The sequence below is a fragment of the Oncorhynchus nerka genome, linkage group LG13 (assembly GCF_034236695.1).
Source record: "Oncorhynchus nerka isolate Pitt River linkage group LG13, Oner_Uvic_2.0, whole genome shotgun sequence".
Taxonomy (NCBI): Eukaryota; Metazoa; Chordata; class Actinopteri; order Salmoniformes; family Salmonidae; genus Oncorhynchus; species Oncorhynchus nerka.
This window is the reverse complement of record NC_088408.1, coordinates 105,075,716-105,096,256: the sequence shown is the minus strand read 5'-3', so window position 1 is coordinate 105,096,256 and position 20,541 is coordinate 105,075,716. Positions and strand designations below refer to the sequence as shown.

General features: G+C 43.5%; 1 protein-coding gene across 6 annotated transcripts in view; it reads left to right on the top strand.

Annotated features, from left to right (window-relative positions):
• smarca2 (SWI/SNF related, matrix associated, actin dependent regulator of chromatin, subfamily a, member 2) overlaps positions 1 to 20,541 on the top strand; it is a 182,105-nt gene that overhangs the window by 126,123 nt on the left and 35,441 nt on the right. For all 6 annotated transcript variants that reach the window (XM_065026942.1, XM_065026946.1, XM_065026945.1 and 3 more), the window contains 4 exons: positions 2,283 to 2,506; positions 11,605 to 11,710; positions 11,831 to 11,932; positions 17,995 to 18,133. In XM_065026942.1, coding sequence (XP_064883014.1) covers positions 2,283 to 2,506; positions 11,605 to 11,710; positions 11,831 to 11,932; positions 17,995 to 18,133 — 571 coding nt within the window. The remainder of the gene's footprint in view (positions 1 to 2,282; positions 2,507 to 11,604; positions 11,711 to 11,830; positions 11,933 to 17,994; positions 18,134 to 20,541) is intronic.

Here is a 20,541-nt window from a genome sequence, read left to right as displayed (position 1 = left end):
GCGGGCTGTCATGTTCCTTTTACTGAGGAGTGGCTTCCGGTTGTCCTTCTGGAAGGTTCTACCATCTCCACAGAGGAACTCTGGAGCTCTGTCAGAGTGACCATCAGGTTCTTGGTCACCTCCCTGACCAAGGCCCTTTGCCCCCGATTACTCAGTTTGGCTGGGCGGCCAGCTCTAGGAAGAGTCTTGGTGGTTCCAAACTGCCACTGGGTTCTTGGGGACCTTCAATGCCGCAGAATTGTTTTGGTACCCTTCCCCAGACCTGTGCCCTGACACAATCCTGTCTCGGAGCTCTACGGACAATTAATTCGACCTCATGGACTGGTTTTTGCTCTGACTTGCCCTGTCAACTGTGGGACCTTATATAGACAGGTGTGTGCCTTTCCAAATCATGTCAAATCAATTGAATTTACCACAGGTTGACTCCAATCAAGTGGTAGACACATTTCAAGTTTGATCATTGGAAACTCAATACCAAACAGGCCCCCATTAACATCGACAGGGCTGAAGTGGAGTTTCTTGGTTTCCAAATCACCAAAGTCCAAACACACCAAGACAGTTGTGAAGAGGGCACAACCTCTTTCCCCTCAGGAGACTTAAAGGATTTGGCATGGGTCCCCAGATCCTCAAACAATTCTACAGCTGCACCATCGAGAGCATCCTGACCGGTTGATTCACCGCCTGGTATGGCAACTGCAGAGGGTAGTGCATAAGGCCCAATACATCACTGTTAGGAAGTTTCCTAACATCCAGGACCTATATACTAGGCAGTGTCAAAGGAAGGCCCAAAAAATTGTCAAAGACACCAGTCACCCAAGTCACAGACTGGTCTCTCTGCTACCGCACGGCAAGTGGTACTGAAACGCCAAGTCTTGGACCAAAAAGCTCCTTAACAGCTTTTACCCCCAAGCCATAAGACTGCAGAACAATTGATCAAATGGCCACCCGGACTATCTATATTGACCCCCCCCTCCTCAGTGTTTTTACACTGCTGCTACTCGCTGTTTATTATCTATGTATAGTCACTTTACAAATTACCTCAACTAAACTGGTGCTCCCTTCACATTGAATCGGTACCGGTACCCCCTGTCTATAACCGGTACCCCCTGTCTATAACCGGTACCCCCTGTCTATAACCGGTACCCCCTGTCTATAACCGGTACCCCCTGTCTATAACCGGTACCCCCTGTCTATAACCGGTACCCCCTGTCTATAACCGGTACCCCCTGTCTATAACCGTACCCCTGTCTATAACCGCTACCCCCTGTCTGTCTATAACCGTCTACCCCCTGTCTATAACCGCTATAACCCCCCCTGTCTATAACCGGTACCCCCCTGTCTATAACCGGTATAACCGGTACCCCTGTCTATAACCGGTACCCCCCTGTCTATAACCGGTACCCCCTGTCTATAACCGGTACCCCTGTCTATAACCGGCACCCCCTGTCTATAACCGCACCCCTGTCTATAACCGGCACCCCCTGTCTATAACCGGCACCCCCTGTCTATAACCGGCACCCCCTGTCTATAACCGGCACCCCCTGTCTATAACCGGCACCCCCCCCTGTCTATAACCGGTCTACCCCCTGTCTATAACCGGTACCCCCTGTCTATAACCGGTACCCCCTGTCTATAACCGCTACCCCCTGTCTATAACCGGTACCCCCTGTCTATAACCGGTACCCCCTGTCTATAACCTCGTTATTGTTATATCATTTTATTGTGTTACTTTTTGATTTTATAAAAAAAAAAAACTTTTGTTTATTTAGTAAATATTTTCTTAACTCTATTTCTTGAACTGCATTGTGGGTTAAGGGCTTGTAAAGTAACTATTTCACGGTAAGGTCTACACTTGTTGTATTCGGCGCATGTGACAAATACAATTTGATTTGATTTGAGTCTCATAGCAAAGGTTCTGAATAATTATGTAAATAAGTTATTTGTTTCTTATTTCAAATACATTTACAAAAAGGTCTAACCTGTTTTTGCTTTGTCATTATGGGGTATTGTGTGTAGATTGATGAGGAAAACATTTAATTTAATACATTTTAGAATAAGGCTGTACCGTAACAAAATGAGAAAAAAGTCCTAAGGGGTCTGAATACTTTCAGTTTCATAACTAGAAGTCCTACGAACACATGCTTAATACTGTTAGACAGGTAAGAATTGTGGGATTCTGAAACAATGTGACTACTACAGCTGCTCATTAGTTCAGTCTGTAACCAGAACAATGGGAAGGACAGCTACAGAGTCCATTTTTATCTGTGTGTCGCCCTCTACAGGCAGTAGAGGATGGTAACCTGGAGGAAATGGAGGAAGAGATCCGTCTGAAGAAGTCGAGGAAGAGGAGGAGACGAGGGGAGAAGGACGGAGGGAGGGAAGAGGGAGGAGAGAAGGCAAAGAAGAGGCGTGGACGTCCCCCTGCCGAGAAGCTGTCCCCCAATCCCCCCAAACTCACCAAACAGATGAACGCCATCATCGACACCGTCATCAACTACAGAGACAGGTAAGAGAACCATAGCAGGAGAGAGTGGTGATACCCCCAACCAGTCCTGTAGCACCTGGGTTGCACATGTTTTCTATAGTCCAGCAATAGTATCCCTGATTCAATTATTGAGAGTTGTGATAGTGTTTAGCCAGTATTCCTCTGGGGTTCCTATATCAGTATCGTCCTCTGGGGTTCCTATATCAGTATCATGCTCTGTCCTCTGGGGTTCCTATATCAGTATCGTCCTCTGGGGTTCCTATATCAGTATACTGTTAGACAGGTATTGTGGGATTCGTCCTCTGGGGTTCCTATATCAGTATCGTCCTCTGGGGTTCCTATATCAGTATCGTCCTCTGGGGTTCCTATATCAGTATTGTCCTCTGGGGTTCCTATATCAGTATCGTCCTCTGGGGTTCCTATATCAATATTGTCCTCTGCGGTTCCTATATCAGTATTGTCCTCTGTCCTCTGGGGTTCCTATATCAGTAGTGTCCTCTGGGGTTCCTATATCAGTATCGTCCTCTGGGGTTCCTATATCAGTATCGTCCTCTGGGGTTCCTATATCAGTATTGTCCTCTGGGGTTCCTATATCAATATTGTCCTCTGGGGTTCCTATATCAGTATTGTCCTCTGGGGTTCCTATATCAGTATCATGCTCTGTCCTCTGGGGTTCCTATATCAGTATTGTCCTCTGGGGTTCCTATATCAATATTGTCCTCTGGGGTTCCTATATCAGTAGTGTCCTCTGGGGTTCCTATATCAGTATCGTCCTCTGGGGTTCCTATATCAGTATCATGCTCTGTCCTCTGGGGTTCCTATATCAGTAGTGTCCTCTGGGGCTCCTATATCAGTATCATGCTCTGTCCTCTGGGGTTCCTATATCAGTATCGTCCTCTGGGGTTCCTATATCAGTATCATGCTCTGTCCTCTGGGGTTCCTATATCAGTATCGTCCTCTGGGGTTCCTATATCAGTAGTGTCCTCTGGGGTTCCTATATCAGTAGTGTCCTCTGGGGTTCCTATATCAGTATCGTCCTCTGTCCTCTGGGGTTCCTATATCAGTATCGTCCTCTGTCCTCTGGGGTTCCTATATCAGTAGTGTCCTCTGGGGTTCCTATATCAGTATTGTCCTCTGGGGTTCCTATATCAGTATTGTCCTCTGGGGCTCCTATATCAGTATCATGCTCTGTCCTCTGGGGTTCCTATATCAGTAGTGTCCTCTGGGGTTCCTATATCAGTATCATGCTCTGTCCTCTGGGGTTCCTATATCAGTATCATGCTCTGTCCTCTGGGGTTCCTATATCAGTATCGTCCTCTGGGGTTCCTATATCAGTATCGTCCTCTGGGGTTCCTATATCAGTATCGTCCTCTGGGGTTCCTATATCAGTATCGTCCTCTGGGGTTCCTATATCAGTATTGTCCTCTGGGGTTCCTATATCAGTATCGTCCTCTGGGGTTCCTATATCAATATTGTCCTCTGCGGTTCCTATATCAGTATTGTCCTCTGTCCTCTGGGGTTCCTATATCAGTAGTGTCCTCTGGGGTTCCTATATCAGTATCGTCCTCTGGGGTTCCTATATCAGTATCGTCCTCTGGGGTTCCTATATCAGTATTGTCCTCTGGGGTTCCTATATCAATATTGTCCTCTGGGGTTCCTATATCAGTATTGTCCTCTGGGGTTCCTATATCAGTATCATGCTCTGTCCTCTGGGGTTCCTATATCAGTATTGTCCTCTGGGGTTCCTATATCAATATTGTCCTCTGGGGTTCCTATATCAGTAGTGTCCTCTGGGGTTCCTATATCAGTATCGTCCTCTGGGGTTCCTATATCAGTATCATGCTCTGTCCTCTGGGGTTCCTATATCAGTAGTGTCCTCTGGGGCTCCTATATCAGTATCATGCTCTGTCCTCTGGGGTTCCTATATCAGTATCGTCCTCTGGGGTTCCTATATCAGTATCATGCTCTGTCCTCTGGGGTTCCTATATCAGTATCGTCCTCTGGGGTTCCTATATCAGTAGTGTCCTCTGGGGTTCCTATATCAGTAGTGTCCTCTGGGGTTCCTATATCAGTATCGTCCTCTGTCCTCTGGGGTTCCTATATCAGTATCGTCCTCTGTCCTCTGGGGTTCCTATATCAGTAGTGTCCTCTGGGGTTCCTATATCAGTATTGTCCTCTGGGGTTCCTATATCAGTATTGTCCTCTGGGGCTCCTATATCAGTATCATGCTCTGTCCTCTGGGGTTCCTATATCAGTAGTGTCCTCTGGGGTTCCTATATCAGTATCGTCCTCTGGGGTTCCTATATCAGTATCATGCTCTGTCCTCTGGGGTTCCTATATCAGTATCGTCCTCTGGGGTTCCTATATCAGTATTGTCCTCTGGGGTTCCTATATCAGTTGTGTCCTCTGGGGTTCCTATATCAGTAGTGTCCTCTGGGGTTCCTATATCAGTAGTGTCCTCTGGGGTTCCTATATCAGTAGTGTCCTCTGGGGTTCCTATATCAGTATCGTCCTCTGGGGTTCCTATATCAGTATTGTCCTCTGGGACTCCTATATCAGTATTGTCCTCTGGGACTCCTATATCAGTATCGTCCTCTGTCCTCTGGGGCTCCTATATCAGTAGTGTCCTCTGGGGTTCCTATATCAGTAGTGTCCTCCGGGGTTCCTATATCAGTAGTGTCCTCTGGGGCTCCTATATCAGTATTGTCCTCTTGGGTTCCTATATCAGTATCGTCCTCTGGGGCTCCTATATCAGTATCGTCCTCTGGGGTTCCTATATCAGTAGTGTCCTCTGGGGTTCCTATATCAGTATCATGCTCTGTCCTCTGGGGTTCCTATATCAGTATCGTCCTCTGGGGCTCCTATATCAGTATCGTCCTCTGGGGTTCCTATATCAGTATCGTCCTCTGGGGTTCCTATATCAGTATCGTCCTCTGGGGTTCCTATATCAGTAGTGTCCTCTGGGGCTCCTATATCAGTATCATGCTCTGTCCTCTGGGGTTCCTATATCAGTAGTGTCCTCTGGGGCTCCTATATCAGTATTGTCCTCTGGGGTTCCTATATCAGTAGTGTCCTCTGGGGTTCCTATATCAGTATCGTCCTCTGGGGTTCCTATATCAGTATCATGCTCTGTCCTCTGGGGTTCCTATATCAGTAGTGTCCTCTGGGGTTCCTATATCAGTATCGTCCTCTGGGGTTCCTATATCAGTATCATGCTCTGTCCTCTGGGGTTCCTATATCAGTATCGTCCTCTGGGGTTCCTATATCAGTATCGTCCTCTGGGGTTCCTATATCAGTATTGTCCTCTGGGGTTCCTATATCAGTATCGTCCTCTGGGGTTCCTATATCAGTATCGTCCTCTGGGGTTCCTATATTAGTATCATGCTCTGTCCTCTGGGGTTCCTATATTAGTATCATGCTCTGTCCTCTGGGGTTCCTATATCAGTATCATGCTCTGTCCTCTGGGGTTCCTATATCAGTATCATGCTCTGGGGCTCCTATATCAGTATTGTCCTCTGGGGTTCCTATATCAGTAGTGTCCTCTGGGGTTCCTATATCAGTAGTGTCCTCTGGGGTTCCTATATCAGTAGTGTCCTCTGGGGTTCCTATATCAGTATCGTACTATTGTAAAGTGGCTGTTCCACTGGATGTCATAAGGTGAAAGCACCAATTTGTAAGTCGCTCTGGATAAGAGCGTCTGCTAAATGACTTAAATGTAAATGTAAATGTAATGTAAATGTCCTCTGGGGTTCCTATGTCAGTATTGTCCTCTGGGGCTCCTATATCAGTAGTGTCCTCTGTCCTCTGGGGTTCCTATATCAGTAGTGTCCTCTGGGGTTCCTATATCAGTATCGTCCTCTGGGCTCCTATATCAGTATCATGCTCTGTCCTCTGGGGTTCCTATATCAGTAGTGTCCTCTGGGGTTCCTATATCAGTAGTGTCCTCTGGGGTTCCTATATCAGTATCGTCCTCTGGGGTTCCTATATCAGTATCATGCTCTGTCCTCTGGGGTTCCTATATCAGTAGTGTCCTCTGGGGTTCCTATATCAGTAGTGTCCTCTGGGGTTCCTATATCAGTAGTGTCCTCTGGGGTTCCTATATCAGTAGTGTCCTCTGGGGTTCCTATATCAGTATCGTCCTCTGGGGTTCCTATATCAATATCGTCCTCTGGGGCTCCTATATCAGTAGTGTCCTCTGTCCTCTGGGGTTCCTATATCAGTATTGTCCTCTGGGGTTCCTATATCAGTAGTGTCCTCTGGGGTTCCTATATCAGTATTGTCCTCTGGGGTTCCTATATCAGTAGTGTCCTCTGGGGTTCCTATATCAGTATCGTCCTCTGGGGTTCCTATATCAGTATTGTCCTCTGGGGCTCCTATATCAGTAGTGTCCTCTGGGGCTCCTATATCAGTAGTGTCCTCTGGGGCTCCTATATCAGTAGTGTCCTCTGTCCTCTGGGGCTCCTATATCAGTATTGTCCTCTGTCCTCTGGGGTTCCTATATCAGTAGTGTCCTCTGGGGTTCCTATATCAGTAGTGTCCTCTGGGGTTCCTATATCAGTAGTGTCCTCTGGGGTTCCTATATCAGTAGTGTCCTCTGGGGCTCCTATATCAGTAGTGTCCTCTGGGGTTCCTATATCAGTAGTGTCCTCTGGGGTTCCTATATCAGTATTGTCCTCTTGGGTTCCTATATCAGTATCATGCTCTGGGGTTCCTATATCAATATCGTCCTCTGGGGTTCCTATATCAATATCGTCCTCTGGGGTTCCTATATCAATATCGTCCTCTGGGGTTCCTATATCAATATCGTCCTCTGGGGTTCCTATATCAGTAGTGTCCTCTGTCCTCTGGGGTTCCTATATCAGTATTGTCCTCTGGGGTTCCTATATCAGTATCGTCCTCTGGGGTTCCTATATCAATATCGTCCTCTGGGGTTCCTATATGTTCCTATATCAGTATTGTCCTCTGGGGTTCCTATATCAGTATTGTTCTCTGTCCTCTGGGGTTCTATATCAGTAGTTTCCTCTGGGGTTCCTATATCAGTAGTGTCCTCTGGGGTTCCTATATCAGTATCGTCCTCTGGGGTTCCTATATCAGTATTGTCCTCTGGGGTTCCTATATCAGTATCGTCCTCTGGGGTTCTATATCAGTAGTTTCCTCTGGGGTTCCTTTTTCTGTGCCGTGCTCTGTCTGTAGCTGTGTTTGACAGGCACAAGTTTGGAGCTACACATGGAAACATTCCTCCCTACTCCCCAGTCAGCCTAACCCGCTGAACACCAGGAGGATTTAATGGATGAAGTCATCTTTGAGCAACAAAACATCATGCTTTGTGGCTTGAAAAACCTTTTTCCTCCCCTCTCCTCTTCTGTGTTAAGAAGCAGTGCGGCTTGGTCGAAATCCATGTCTCAGAGGACACATCTTCGTCTCTCCTGAGCCCGGGAGTTGTAGCGATGAGACAAGATAATCCTCAGGTTGTCAATTGTCTAAATAATTGATCATATTTAAATGGGACAATAGCGTATTCAATAGAAAGGAAAAACAACGAAGGGTGCGCGCAAACCAGCATTCCAGCATTCTTCCTCAGGCCACTCATTCTTCAGAAAACAAGCCTGAAACAATGTCTAAAGACTGTTGACATCTAGTGGAAACCATAGGAACTGCAATATGGGTCCTAACCCATTAGATACTCTATAGGCATTCAATTGAAAATACCCACATCAAAAATCGCACTTCCTGGATATATTTTCCTCCGGTTTTCGTCTGCCATATTTCTGTTATACTCACAGACATTGTTTTAACAGTTTTGGAAACTTTAGAGTCCAAATCTACCAATTATATGCATATCCTAGCTTCTGGTCCTGAGTAAACAGGCAGTTTACTTTGAGCCCGCTTCTCTTCCAGATGTCGAAATACTTCCCCCAAGCCATAAGAAGTAAACTTCTTGCGTCGAGCAATCCCGTATCCGGGAGCGTAATCATAGCCTCAAGCTCATTACCATAACGCAACGTTAACTATTCATGAAAATCGCAAATGAAATTAAATAAATATATTCACTCACAAGCTTAGCCTTTTGTTAACAACACTGTCGTCTAAGATTTTCAAAATATGCTTTTCAACCATAGCTAGGCAAGCATTTGTGTAAGAGTATTGATAGCTAGCATAGCATTAAGCCTAGCATTCAGCAGGCAACATTTCCACAAAAACAAGAAAAGCATTCAAATAAAATCATTTACCTTTGAAGAACTTCGGATGTTTTCAATGAGGAGACTCAGTTAGATAGCAAATGTTCATTTTTTCCAAAAATATTATTTGAAATGGAGAAATCGCTCCGTTTTGTTCATCACGTTTGGCTAAGAAAACGAAAATTCAGTCATTACAACGCCGAACTTTTTTCCAAATGAACTCCATAATATCGACAGAAACATGGCAAACGTTGTTTAGAATCAATCCTCTGTTATGCAGGTGAGTGAGGACCCAAAAGCGGTTTAACAGAAACAGAGTCTTTTAATGTCCAAACACAGGGAAGACATAAATCCTCTTCAGATGTATCGGTTGACAAAATAGACAACCTGCAGAGAGGGCGACAAATAAATCATAAAGTCCTCTGATCTTAACAGGAGAGTCCCCTTCTAGCAGCAGAGGAGAATAGCAGGGTTAGCGGCAACAGACTGCTGGTCTCTCCGGGTAGGCGCGGGTTGTAGAGGACAGAGGTACCTGATCACACGTAGCATCTGATGAAGAGGCAGATTACGACAGGACGGGACAAGGGTGAAGCAAACGAGAATCTGACAAAGACAGAAGCAGAAACAGAGAGAGAAATAGAGACCTAATCAGAGGGAAAAAAGGGAACAGGTGGGAGAGAGTAAACGAGGTAGTTAGAGGAGATGAGGAACAGCTGGGGGAAGGAAAGGGAGAGAAGGTAACCTAATACGACCAGCAGGGGGAAACGAAGTGAAGAGAAAGAACAGGAACAAGACATAACATGACAATACATGACATCCTCAATGTGTTTTTCACATATCTATTCGATGATAAATTATTCGTGGCAGTTTGGGTTTCTCCTCGGAAGCAAATGGAAAAATACACGCAGCTGGAGATTACGCAATAATTGCGACGGAGGACACCAAGCGAGCACCTGGTAGATGTAGTGTAAAATGGTCAATCTTCCAATGATATGCCTACAAATACGTCACAATGCTGCAGACACCTTGGGGAAACGACAGAAAGTATAAGCTCATTCCTGGCCCATTCACAGCCATATAAGGAGACATTGGAACACAGCACCTTCAAAATCTGGGGCACTTCCTGTTTGAAATTTCATCTTGGTTTCGCCTGTAGCATCAGTTCTGTGGCACTCACAGACAATATCTTTGCAGTTTTGGAAATGTCAGAGTGTTTTCTTTCCAAAGCTGTCAATTATATGCATAGTCGAGCATCTTTTCGTGACAAAATAACTTGTTTAAAACGGGAACGTTTTTTTCTCCAAAAATTAAAAGAGCGCCCCCTATATCCAAGAAGTTAACTGACTTGCCTAGTTAAATTAATGTTAAACTCTCTAGCTGTTTCTACTAGAAAGGATCTCTCTAGCTGTTTTCAAGTAGACAGGTACTCTCTAGCTGTTTTCAAGTAGACAGGTACTCTAGCTGTTTTCAAGTAGACAGGTACTCTCTAGCTGTTTTCTACTACACAGGAACTATCTACCTGTTTTCTATTAGACAGAAACTATCTACCTGTTTTCTACTAGACAGGAAATCTACCTGTTTTCTATTAGACAGAAACTATCTACTTGTTTTCTACTAGACAGGAAATCTACCTGTTTTCTATTAGACAGGAACTCTAGCTGTTTTCTATTAGACTGGAACTATCTACCTGTTTTCTACTAGACAGGAACTCTACCTGTTTTCTTCTAGACAGGAACTCTACCTGTTTTCTACTAGACAGGAACTCTACCTGTTTTCTACTAGACAGGAACTCTACCTGTTTTCTACTAGACATGAACTCTACCTGTTTTCTACTAGACAGGAACTCTACCTGTTTTCTACTAGACAGGAATTCTACCTGTTTCCTATTAGAGAAGGACTCTGGTGTTTTCAATTAGACAGGAACTATCTACCTGTTTTCTACTAGACAGGAACTCTCAACCTGTTTTCAATTAGACAGGAACTCTACCTGTTTTCTAAGCCTCAATGTCAGGAGTTATTATGGAACATCACTAAGCCTCAATGTCAGTAATTATGATACAACACTGAGTTCTGTGACTAATAACTGGGCACAGTTGGATGTTTAAGACTTGTGGTTATGATGTGTTGGTGCTTTGATGTGGGTGAGAGAGAAGTCATTGTGTGATATGGTCTGATATTAAAACTTTAACCTTTAGGGGGTGTGGGACAAATCGTTACAAACAGTTACCACCCAAGTAGAGGAGTTACACAAGTTAGAAATAGCAATAAAATGTATCACTTACCTTTGATGATCTTCATATGGTTGCACTCACAAGACTCCCATTTACTCAATAAATGTTAGTTTTGTTCGATAAAGTCCCTCTTTATATCCAAAAACCTCAGTTTTGTTCACTCGTTTTGTTCAGTAATCCACAGGCTCAAAGGCAATCACAACAGCCAGATGAAAAATCCGAAAAGTATCAGTAAAGTTTGTAGAAACATGTCAAACGATGTTTTTAACAATCCTCGGGTTGTTTTTAGTCATAAGTGTTTTCTATCCAAATGTATCAATTATATGCATATCCTAGTTTCTGGGGCCTGAGTAACAGGCAGTTTACTTTGGGCCGCTTTTCATACGGAGGTGAAAATAGTGCCCCCTACCATAATGGAGTTAAACTGAGTGTGCAAAGCTGTCATCAAGGCAAAGGGTGGCTACTTTGAAGAATCAAAAATGTGTTTAACACTTTTTTGGTTACGACATGGTTCCATATGTGTTATTTCATAGTTTTGATGTATTCACTATTATTCTACAATGTAGAATGTTTGACTGGTACTGTATATGTGTATAAAGTGTGTATATATATATATATGTGTGTGTATAAGCTTTGTAGTTCTTGACACAAACCAGTGAGCTTGGCACCTACTACCATACCTCGTATTTTAAAGTCTGTTTGTTAACAGGTCTAACAGACAGCTGTCAGAGGTGTTTGTCCAGCTGCCGTCCAGGAAAGAGCTGCCAGAGTACTACGAGCTGATCAGAAAACCTGTTGACTTCAAGAAAATCAAGGTACCAAACAACAGATAATACATATTAAACATAACACCTATAGTAGTAAGGACAGACAGAGGAACCTACCAAGTGTGACAGACTGATTGTGTGCGTGTTTGTTTGTTTGTTTCTTTCCAGGAGCGTGTGCGGAGCCACAAGTTCAGGAGTGTGTCTGACCTGGAGAAGGATGTGATGCTGCTCTGTCACAACGCTCAGACTTTTAACCTGGAGGGGTCACAGGTCAGTCACCTCTAACCCTGAACTATATTCCTACCCTGTCTGTGTTGTATATCTATGATGTTGCGCCTGTCTATGTGCTGTAGTTCTATAACATGGAGTGGTTTGTCTATGTGTTGTATATCTATGATAGGTATGTTTATCTATGGTGGGTATTTCCATGTTTTGTATATCTATGATAGGTCTGTCTATGTGATGTTGGTATTTTCATTGTGTTGTAGGTCTACAATGTTACCTCTGTCTATGTGTTGTAAATCTATGATGTTATGCCTGTCTATGTGTTGTAGAGCTATGATGGTCTGTATGTCTATGTGCTGTGTATCTAGAATGTTATGTCTGCCTATGTGTTGAAGATCTTTGATGTTGTCTGTCTGTATATCTATCATGTTTTGTCTATGTGTTGTGTATCTATGACATGGTGTCTATGTGTTGTAGATCTATGACATTGTGCCTGTCTATGTGATGTAGATCAAATCAAACTTTATTTGTCACATGTGCTGAATACAACAAGTGTAGACCTTACCATGAAATGCATTCTTATGGCTTTCGGGTAGAAGCTGTTAAGGAGCCTTTTGGTCCTAGACATGGTGCTCCGGTACCGCTTGCCGTGCGGTAGCAGAGAAAACAGTCTATGTCTTGGGCGACTGGAGTCTCTGACAATTTAAGGGCCTTCCTCTGACACCACCTACTACATAGGTCCTGGATGGCGGGAAGCTTGGCCCCAGTGATGTACTGGGCCGTACACACTACCCTCTATAGCGCCTTACGGTCAGATGCCGAGCAGTTGCCATGCCAAGGTGATGTAACCGGTCAGGATGCTCTCAATTGTGCAGCTGTAGAACTTTTTGAGAATCTGGGGACCCATGCCAATTCTTTTCAGTCTCTTGAGGAGGAAAAGGTTTTGTCGTCACGACTGTCTTGATGTGTTTGGACCATGGTAGTTCGTTGGTGATCTGGACACTAAGGAACTTGAAACTCTCGACCCGCTCTACTACAGCCCCGTCGATGTGAATGGGGGCCTGTTCGGCCTGCCTTTTTCTGTAGTCCACGATCAGCTCCTTTGTCTTGCTCAGACTGAGGGAGAGATTGTTGTCCTGGCACCACACTGCCAGTTCTCTGACCTCCTCCCTGTTGGCTGTCTCATCGTTGTCGGTGATCAGACTGTTGTGTCGTCAGCAAACTTAATGATGGTGTTGGAGTCATGCCTGGCTGTGCAGTCATGAGTGAACAGGGAGTACAGGAGGGGACTAAGTACACACCCCTGAGGTGCCCCAGTTTTGAGGATCAGTGTGGTAGACGTGTTGTTACCTACCCTTACCACCTGGGGGCGGCCCGTCAAAGTCGAGGATCCAGTTGCAGAGGGAGGCGTTTGGTCCTTAGCTTAGTGATGAGCTTCGTGGCCACTATGGTGTTGAATGTTGAGCTGTAGTCAATTAACAGCATTCTCACATACAGTTGAAGTCGGAAGTTTACGTACACTTAGGTTGGAGTCATTAAAACTTGTTTTTCAACCACTCCACAAATTTCTTGTTAACAAACTAGTTTTTCCAAGTTTATTAGGACATGACGCAAGTACTTTGTGCATGACGCAAGTAATATTTCCAACAATTCTTTGCAGACAGATTATTTCACTTATAATTCACTGTATCACAATTCCAGTGGGTCAGACGTTTACATACACCAAGTTGACTGTGCCTTTAAACAGCTTGGAAAATTCCAGAAAATTATGTCATGGCTTTAGTAGCTTCTGATAGGCTAATTGACATCGTTTGAGTCAATTGGAGGTGTACCTGTGGATGCATTTCAAGGCCTACCTTCAAACTCAGTACCTTTTTGCTTGACATCATGGGAAAATCAAAAGAAATCAGTCAAGACCTCAGAAAAAAAATTGTAGACCTCCACAAGTCTGGTTCATCCTTGGGAGCAATTTCCGAACGCCTGAAGGTACCACATTCATTTGTACAAACAATGCTGTGGGGGTGCTTTGCTGCAGGAGGGACTGGTGCACTTCACAAAATAAATGGCATCATGAGGGAGGAAAATGATGTAGATATATTGAAGCAACATCTCAAGACATCAGTCAGAAAGTGTTTTAGCTTGGTCGCAAATGGGTCTTCCAAATGGAACAATGACCCCAAGCATACTTCCAAAGTTGTGGCAAAATGCCTTAAGGACAGCAAAGTCAAGGTATTGGAGGGGCCATCACAAAGCCCTGACCTCAATCCTATAGAAAATTTGTGGGCAGAACTGAAAAAGCGTGTGCAAGCAAGGAGGCCTACAAACCTGACTCAGTTACACCAGCTCTGTCAGGAGGAATGGGACAAAATCCACCCAACTTATTGTGGGAAGCTTGTGGAAGGCTACCTGAAACATTTGTCCCAAGTTAAACAATTTAAAGGCATTGCTACCAAATACTAATTGAGTGTATGTAAACTTCTGACCCACTGGGAATGTGATGAAAGAAATAAAAGCTGAAATAAATAATTCTCTCTACTATTATTCTGACATTTCACATTCTTAAAATAAAGTGGTGTTCCTAACTGACCTAAGACAGGGAATTACTAACTGTATATAGTAGTCAATGAATTGTATTCTCACATAGGTGTTCCTTTCGTCCAGGTGGGAAAGGGCAGTGTGGAGTGCTATTGAGATTGCGTCATCTGTGGATCTGTTGGGGCGGTATGCAAGTTGGTGTGGGTCTAGGGTATTCGGGAGGATGCTGTTGATGTGAGCCATGACCAGCCTTTCAATACACTTCATGGCTACCGATGTGAGTGCTACGGGGCGGTAATCATTTAGGCAGGTTACCTTTGTTTCCTTGGGCACAGGGAATATAGTGGTCTGCTTGAAACATGTAGGTATTACAGACTCAGACAGGGAGAGGTTGAAAATGTCAGTGAAGACAATTGCTAGTTGGTCAGCGCATGCTTTGAGTACACGTCCTGGTAATCCATCTGGTCTTGCGGCTTTGGGAATTTTGACCTGTTTAGAGGTCTTGCTCAAATCGGCTACCGAGAGCGTTATCACACAGTCATCCAGAACAGCTGGTGCTCTCGTGCATGCTTCAGTGTTGCTTGCTTCAAAGCATGCATAAAGGGCATTTAGCTCATCTGGTAGGCTCACGTCACTGGGCAGCTTGCGTCTGGGTTTCCGTAATAGTATCTATAATGTTATGCCTGTCTGTGTCGTAGATCTGTTGTCTGTTTTAAGTGAGAATAGGTATTGGTCTAAAGCTGAAAAAGAAAGGAAATTCATATGAGCACCATAATGCCTAATTCACCCATGCACTACCCATGGTTTTCCAGAACACAGCTTTGACCTACTACTAGGGATGCACGATATATCGGTGAACAAATCGGAATCGGCCGATATTAGCTAAAAATGCCCACATCGGTATCGGCCCGATGTCTAGTTTAACGCCAATGTTAAAAACCTATGTCAAAGCTGCTGTGCGTACCTATATAACGTGCTCGATCCACACAGCAGACATTGTGACGTAATTACGCCACGTAAAATTTTGCGCTACACGTGCAATACAGCATTCCTAACCTAGTCCACAATGTCTGCTGTGTGGATTGAGCATTCAACAAGTTGAGCAGACATTTGAAAGAGTCAGAAAATTTAAGCGAGACAACTGAAATGGCGAAATACATTAAAGCCAAGATAATGGAATTCATTGCCCTTGACAAGCAACCAATCTCTGTCGTGGATGATGTTGGCTTTCGCCAATTGGTTGATCACCAGTACACACTATCAACCTCGCTATTTTTCAGATGTTTCCCTACCGGAGTTACACAGTAGCAGCGTCACTGCTATTAGCTTCACGACATACATACTATAGAACGCCGTTTGGGTCTTTGCGTGTCAAAAAGATACAGTAGCACTGTCAAAGCTGAACAAAAAATTCTGCAAACAAGCAACAGCCATGAACGATGTGTTTACAATACTATGTTGGTAATAAAGCATCATTTGTTCGACCACAACTTCTGGGGTAGCTAGCTTAGGTTGGTGCCTAGCTAGCTTAGGTTGGTGCCTAGCTAGCTTTAGGTTGGTGCCTAGCTAGCTTTAGGTTGGTGCCTAGCTAGCTTTAGGTTGGTGCCTAGCTAGCTTTAGGTTGGTGCCTAGCTAGCTTTAGCTTGGTGCCTAGCTAGCATCAATACAACCAGCCTGAAAACAATGACCAGTAGAAACTGCAGTCATTTTCATTATTCTTAGCAATGATTTAGGAATCCTTGAGTAAGTATTAGCTAGGTTGCCACTTGTTGTTCGACTATTGATAGTTGGCTAGTGAGGCTCGACCGGACCGGGTTATGTGATGTGAAGCTAGCCACAATAAGGATTAACCTCTTGGTACTAGGGGGCAGTATTTTCATTTTTGGGGAAAAAACGTTCCCGTTTTAAACGGGATATTTTGTCAGGAAAAGATGCTAGAACATGCATATAATTGACAGCTTTGGATAGAAAACACTCTAACGTTTCCAAAACTGTAAAGATATTGTCTGTGAGTATAACAGAACTGATGTTGCAGGCGAAAGCCTGAGAAAAATCCAATCCGGAAGTGCCCCAGGTTTTGAAAGCGCCCCAGGTTTTGAAAGCGCTGCGTTCCAATGACTCCCTATTCAGCTGTAAATGTGCCATCAACGAGCGTACGCTTTCTACGTATTCCCCACGGTGTCTACAGCATTGTGACGTAGTTTTACGCATTTCTGTTGAAGAATAGCCGTAGGCGGCCACATTACGTAAGTGGTCACATGGTGGCTCCGAGAGAGATTCTCGTGTAAAATACAGAGGTAGCCATTACTCCAATCGGTCCTCCTGAAAAACTAATTGTCCCGACGGATATATTATCGAATAGATATTAGAAAAACACCTTGAGGATTGATTATAAACAACGTTTGCCATGTTTCTGTCGATATTATGGAGCTAATTTGGAATATTTTTCGGCGTTGTGGTGAGTGAAAACATTGTGAGTGAAAACATCCGAAGTTCATCAAAGGTAAACGATTTAATTTGATTGCTTTTCTGATTGCTTTTCTGACAAGGTTGCCTGCTGCTAGCAAGGCATAATGCTAGGCTAGGCTATGATAAACTTACACAAATGCTTGTCTAGCGTTGGCTGTAAAGCATATTTTGAAAATCTGAGATGACAGGGTGATTAACAAAAGGCTAAGCTGTGTTCCAATATATTTCACTTGTGATTTTCATGAATAGGAATATTTTCTAGGAAGATTTATGTCCGTTGCGTTATGCTAATTTAGTGTCAGGCGATGATTACGTTCCCGGATCCGGGTTTGAGAGTCACAAGAAGTTTTAAGCACAATAGTGAAATTTGCGGTTTGCCTTCAAAATAAAAGTATGTCATTGATAGTGATGCAAATGAATTCAAATAGTAGAATTATGCCATACTTTTATTTTGAAGGCTAACCGCAAAGTCCACTATTGTCGCCAATCCTTATTGTGGCTAGCTTCACATAAATGGGTCCGACCACCATTAATCAAATAAGAACTTCTATCCCATCATAAGAGGGTTTTTATAACTCTGATATTTGGATTAAAATATGTTAGCATTGTCAGAAATGCTACAAAAAGGTTGGACATTGTTGGTTCTTAATGGACGGCAATGTGCACGTGAGAGCAATAAATGGTGATTTTTTTTTTTTTTTTTACTGTTGCACCTACAAGCGTATTCAGTCCAAATGAATCTAAATGTAATTGTCACATTATGGATGCTGTAGCCTCGTTTTAATATGAAGTCTAGAATTTGAGCTAGGTTTGGGCAAGACGTTGATTGTCTGACGACCCTAATGCTAACGACCCTGTCAACAATCCGGTATGTGGTTCTTGGTAACGGACGGATCGACAGTGTGTTGTGTACCTCCAATCAAGTTGATTTGCGAACTTTCATCGACGTGTTACATTGACTTAGATATGATGGTTGTGAGATTTCAATTTAACATTGAGCTTCAACCAATCCCATACTATAATGTCTGTCTGTGTTGTAGAGCTATAACGTGGTTTGGTGTCTGTTGTAGACCTATGATGTTAATCCTGTCTATGTGCTGTAGATCTATGAGGACTCCATCGTGCTCCAGTCTGTGTTTAAGAGTGCCAGACAGAGAATCGTAAAGGAGGAGGAGAGTGAAGAGGACAGCGATGATGACGATGATGATGATGATGATGATGAGGAAGAGTCGGAGGCAGAGTGTAAGATAAAGGATTCTCTCTTTCTCTCCCTCTCCCCTCCCTCTCTCTTGACAATAAATCATGTATAATGTAATGTAAAATCAATGCAAGGTACTCAACTCATCCAACTGAAAAATATACCTACTGTATCTCTGTGGATGTGTACTTGACTTGTCTGTCATGTTGTCCTCTAGAGCTCAGTTGGTAGAGCATGGCTCTTGCAATGCCAGGATAGTGGGTTTGATTCCCTGGACCACCCATACAGTACCAGTCAAAAGTTTGTACCCACCTACACATTCCTGGGTTTTTCTTTATTTTTTTCTATTTTCTACATTGTAGAATAATAGTGAAGACATCAACACTATGAAGTAACACATGGGATCATGTAGTAACCAAAAAGTGTTAAACAAATCAAAAATATATTTTATATTTGAGATTCTTCAAAGTAGCCACCCTTTGCCTTGATGACAGCTTTGCACACTCTTGGCATTCTCTCAACCAGCCACCTGGAATGCATTTCAAGTAACGTGTGCCTTGTTAATTTGTGGAATTTCTTTTCTTCTTAATGTGTTTGAGCCAATCAGTTGTGTTGTGACAAGATTTTTAAAAAAATAATATTTATTTGTATTATTTCTTTAAACAGGGATTCACATTGAGATTAAAAATCTATTTTTACAAGTGAGCCCTGTAGACACGACAATAAAAACAGAATAATAAAACATACACGTGTATAAAACAATATAATGCAGCACACAATAACAAAATAAACCCATTTAATAAAAGCAATCTCATTCAACAGCACATCAGTGAACTCTGCACATTGTTCCACAAAAACACAGATTTTCCCAAATCTTTGTGGACTGAAGGGATCTCTATTGTTATCCATTCCTGAGAACGGGTTTGGTAACTTATGATTCTTAAATGAATAAATTAAGTTCCGTATGGAGGGAGTTTCTGTCAGGTTGCTTTGTAAATAAATCAAAGGGGAATGCAGCGCTCTTCTTACAGATGGAGAGGTCCATCCCCCATTTATATACAGACTACAATGTCCTAAAATGGTCCCCTGTGATAAAACGTATTGCTGAATGGTAGACTGTGTCCAAGGGTCTTAAAACAGGTTGCCCCATGCATGTAAACAGTATCACCAAAATCCAAAAACCGGGAGAAGCGTTGTTTGAACAATCTTTCTCCTATTTTCAATACGGAGGCATGGTTTATTCAGATGTAAAAAAAACATCTAGGATCTTAGCTTCTTAGTCAGATGTTCTATATGCGTTAGGAAGGACAACTTGTCATCAAACCAGACACTCAGGTACTTATCTTCAGAAACCAGCTCAATTTGGGCTCCATTTGTAGGGCAAATATGCAAGTCCTCAGGATCAACATTTCATGACCTAGAGAACAGCAGGAGCTTGGTTATACTTATATTTAACACTAATTTAAGATCTGTAAGTGATTTCAGAACTGAATCAAAGTCATGCTGAAGTTCACAAATAGCCTGCTGCACTGAGGTGGCACAGGAACACAACACTGTGTCGTCTGCATAGAGATGAATAGCCTGCTGCACTGAGGTGGCACAGGAACACAACACTGTGTCGTCTGCATAGAGATGAATAGCCTGCTGCACTGAGGTGGCACAGGAACACAACACTGGGTCATAGAGATGAATGGCCTGCTGCACTGAGGTGGCACAGGAACACAACACTGTGTCGTAGAGATGAATAGCCTGCTGCACTGAGGTGGCACAGGAACACAACACTGTGTCGTCTGCATAGAGATGAATAGCCTGCTGCACTGAGGTGGCACAGGAACACAACACTGTGTCGTCTGCATAGAGATGAATAGCCTGCTGCACTGAGGTGGCACAGGAACACAACACTGTGTCGTAGAGATGAATAGCCTGCTGCACTGAGGTGGCACAGGAACACAACACTGTGTCGTCTGCATAGAGATGAATGGCCTGCTGCACTGAGGTGGCACAGGAACACAACACTGGGTCGTCTGCATAGAGATGAATAGCCTGCTACACTGAGGTGGCACAGGAACACAACACTGTGTCGTCTGCATAGAGATGAATGTTACAAATATTAACAGTGTTTCCTATGTCATTAATATACAAAGTGAACAATAATGGACCCAAAGAAGAACCCTGAGGAACACATTTTTGAATCTCAAGAAATTCAGATTAAACCCCATCTATCAAGATGGCCTGAGTTCTGTCACTGAGATAATTCAGATTAACCCCCATCTACCAAGATGGCCTGAGTTCTGTCACTGAGATAATTCAGATTTAACCCCATCTGTCAAGATGGCCTGAGTTCTGTCACTGAGATAATTCAGATTAACCCCCATCTACCAAGATGGCCTGAGTTCTGTTACTAAGATAATTCAGATTTAACCCCATCTACCAAGATGGCCTGAGTTCTGTT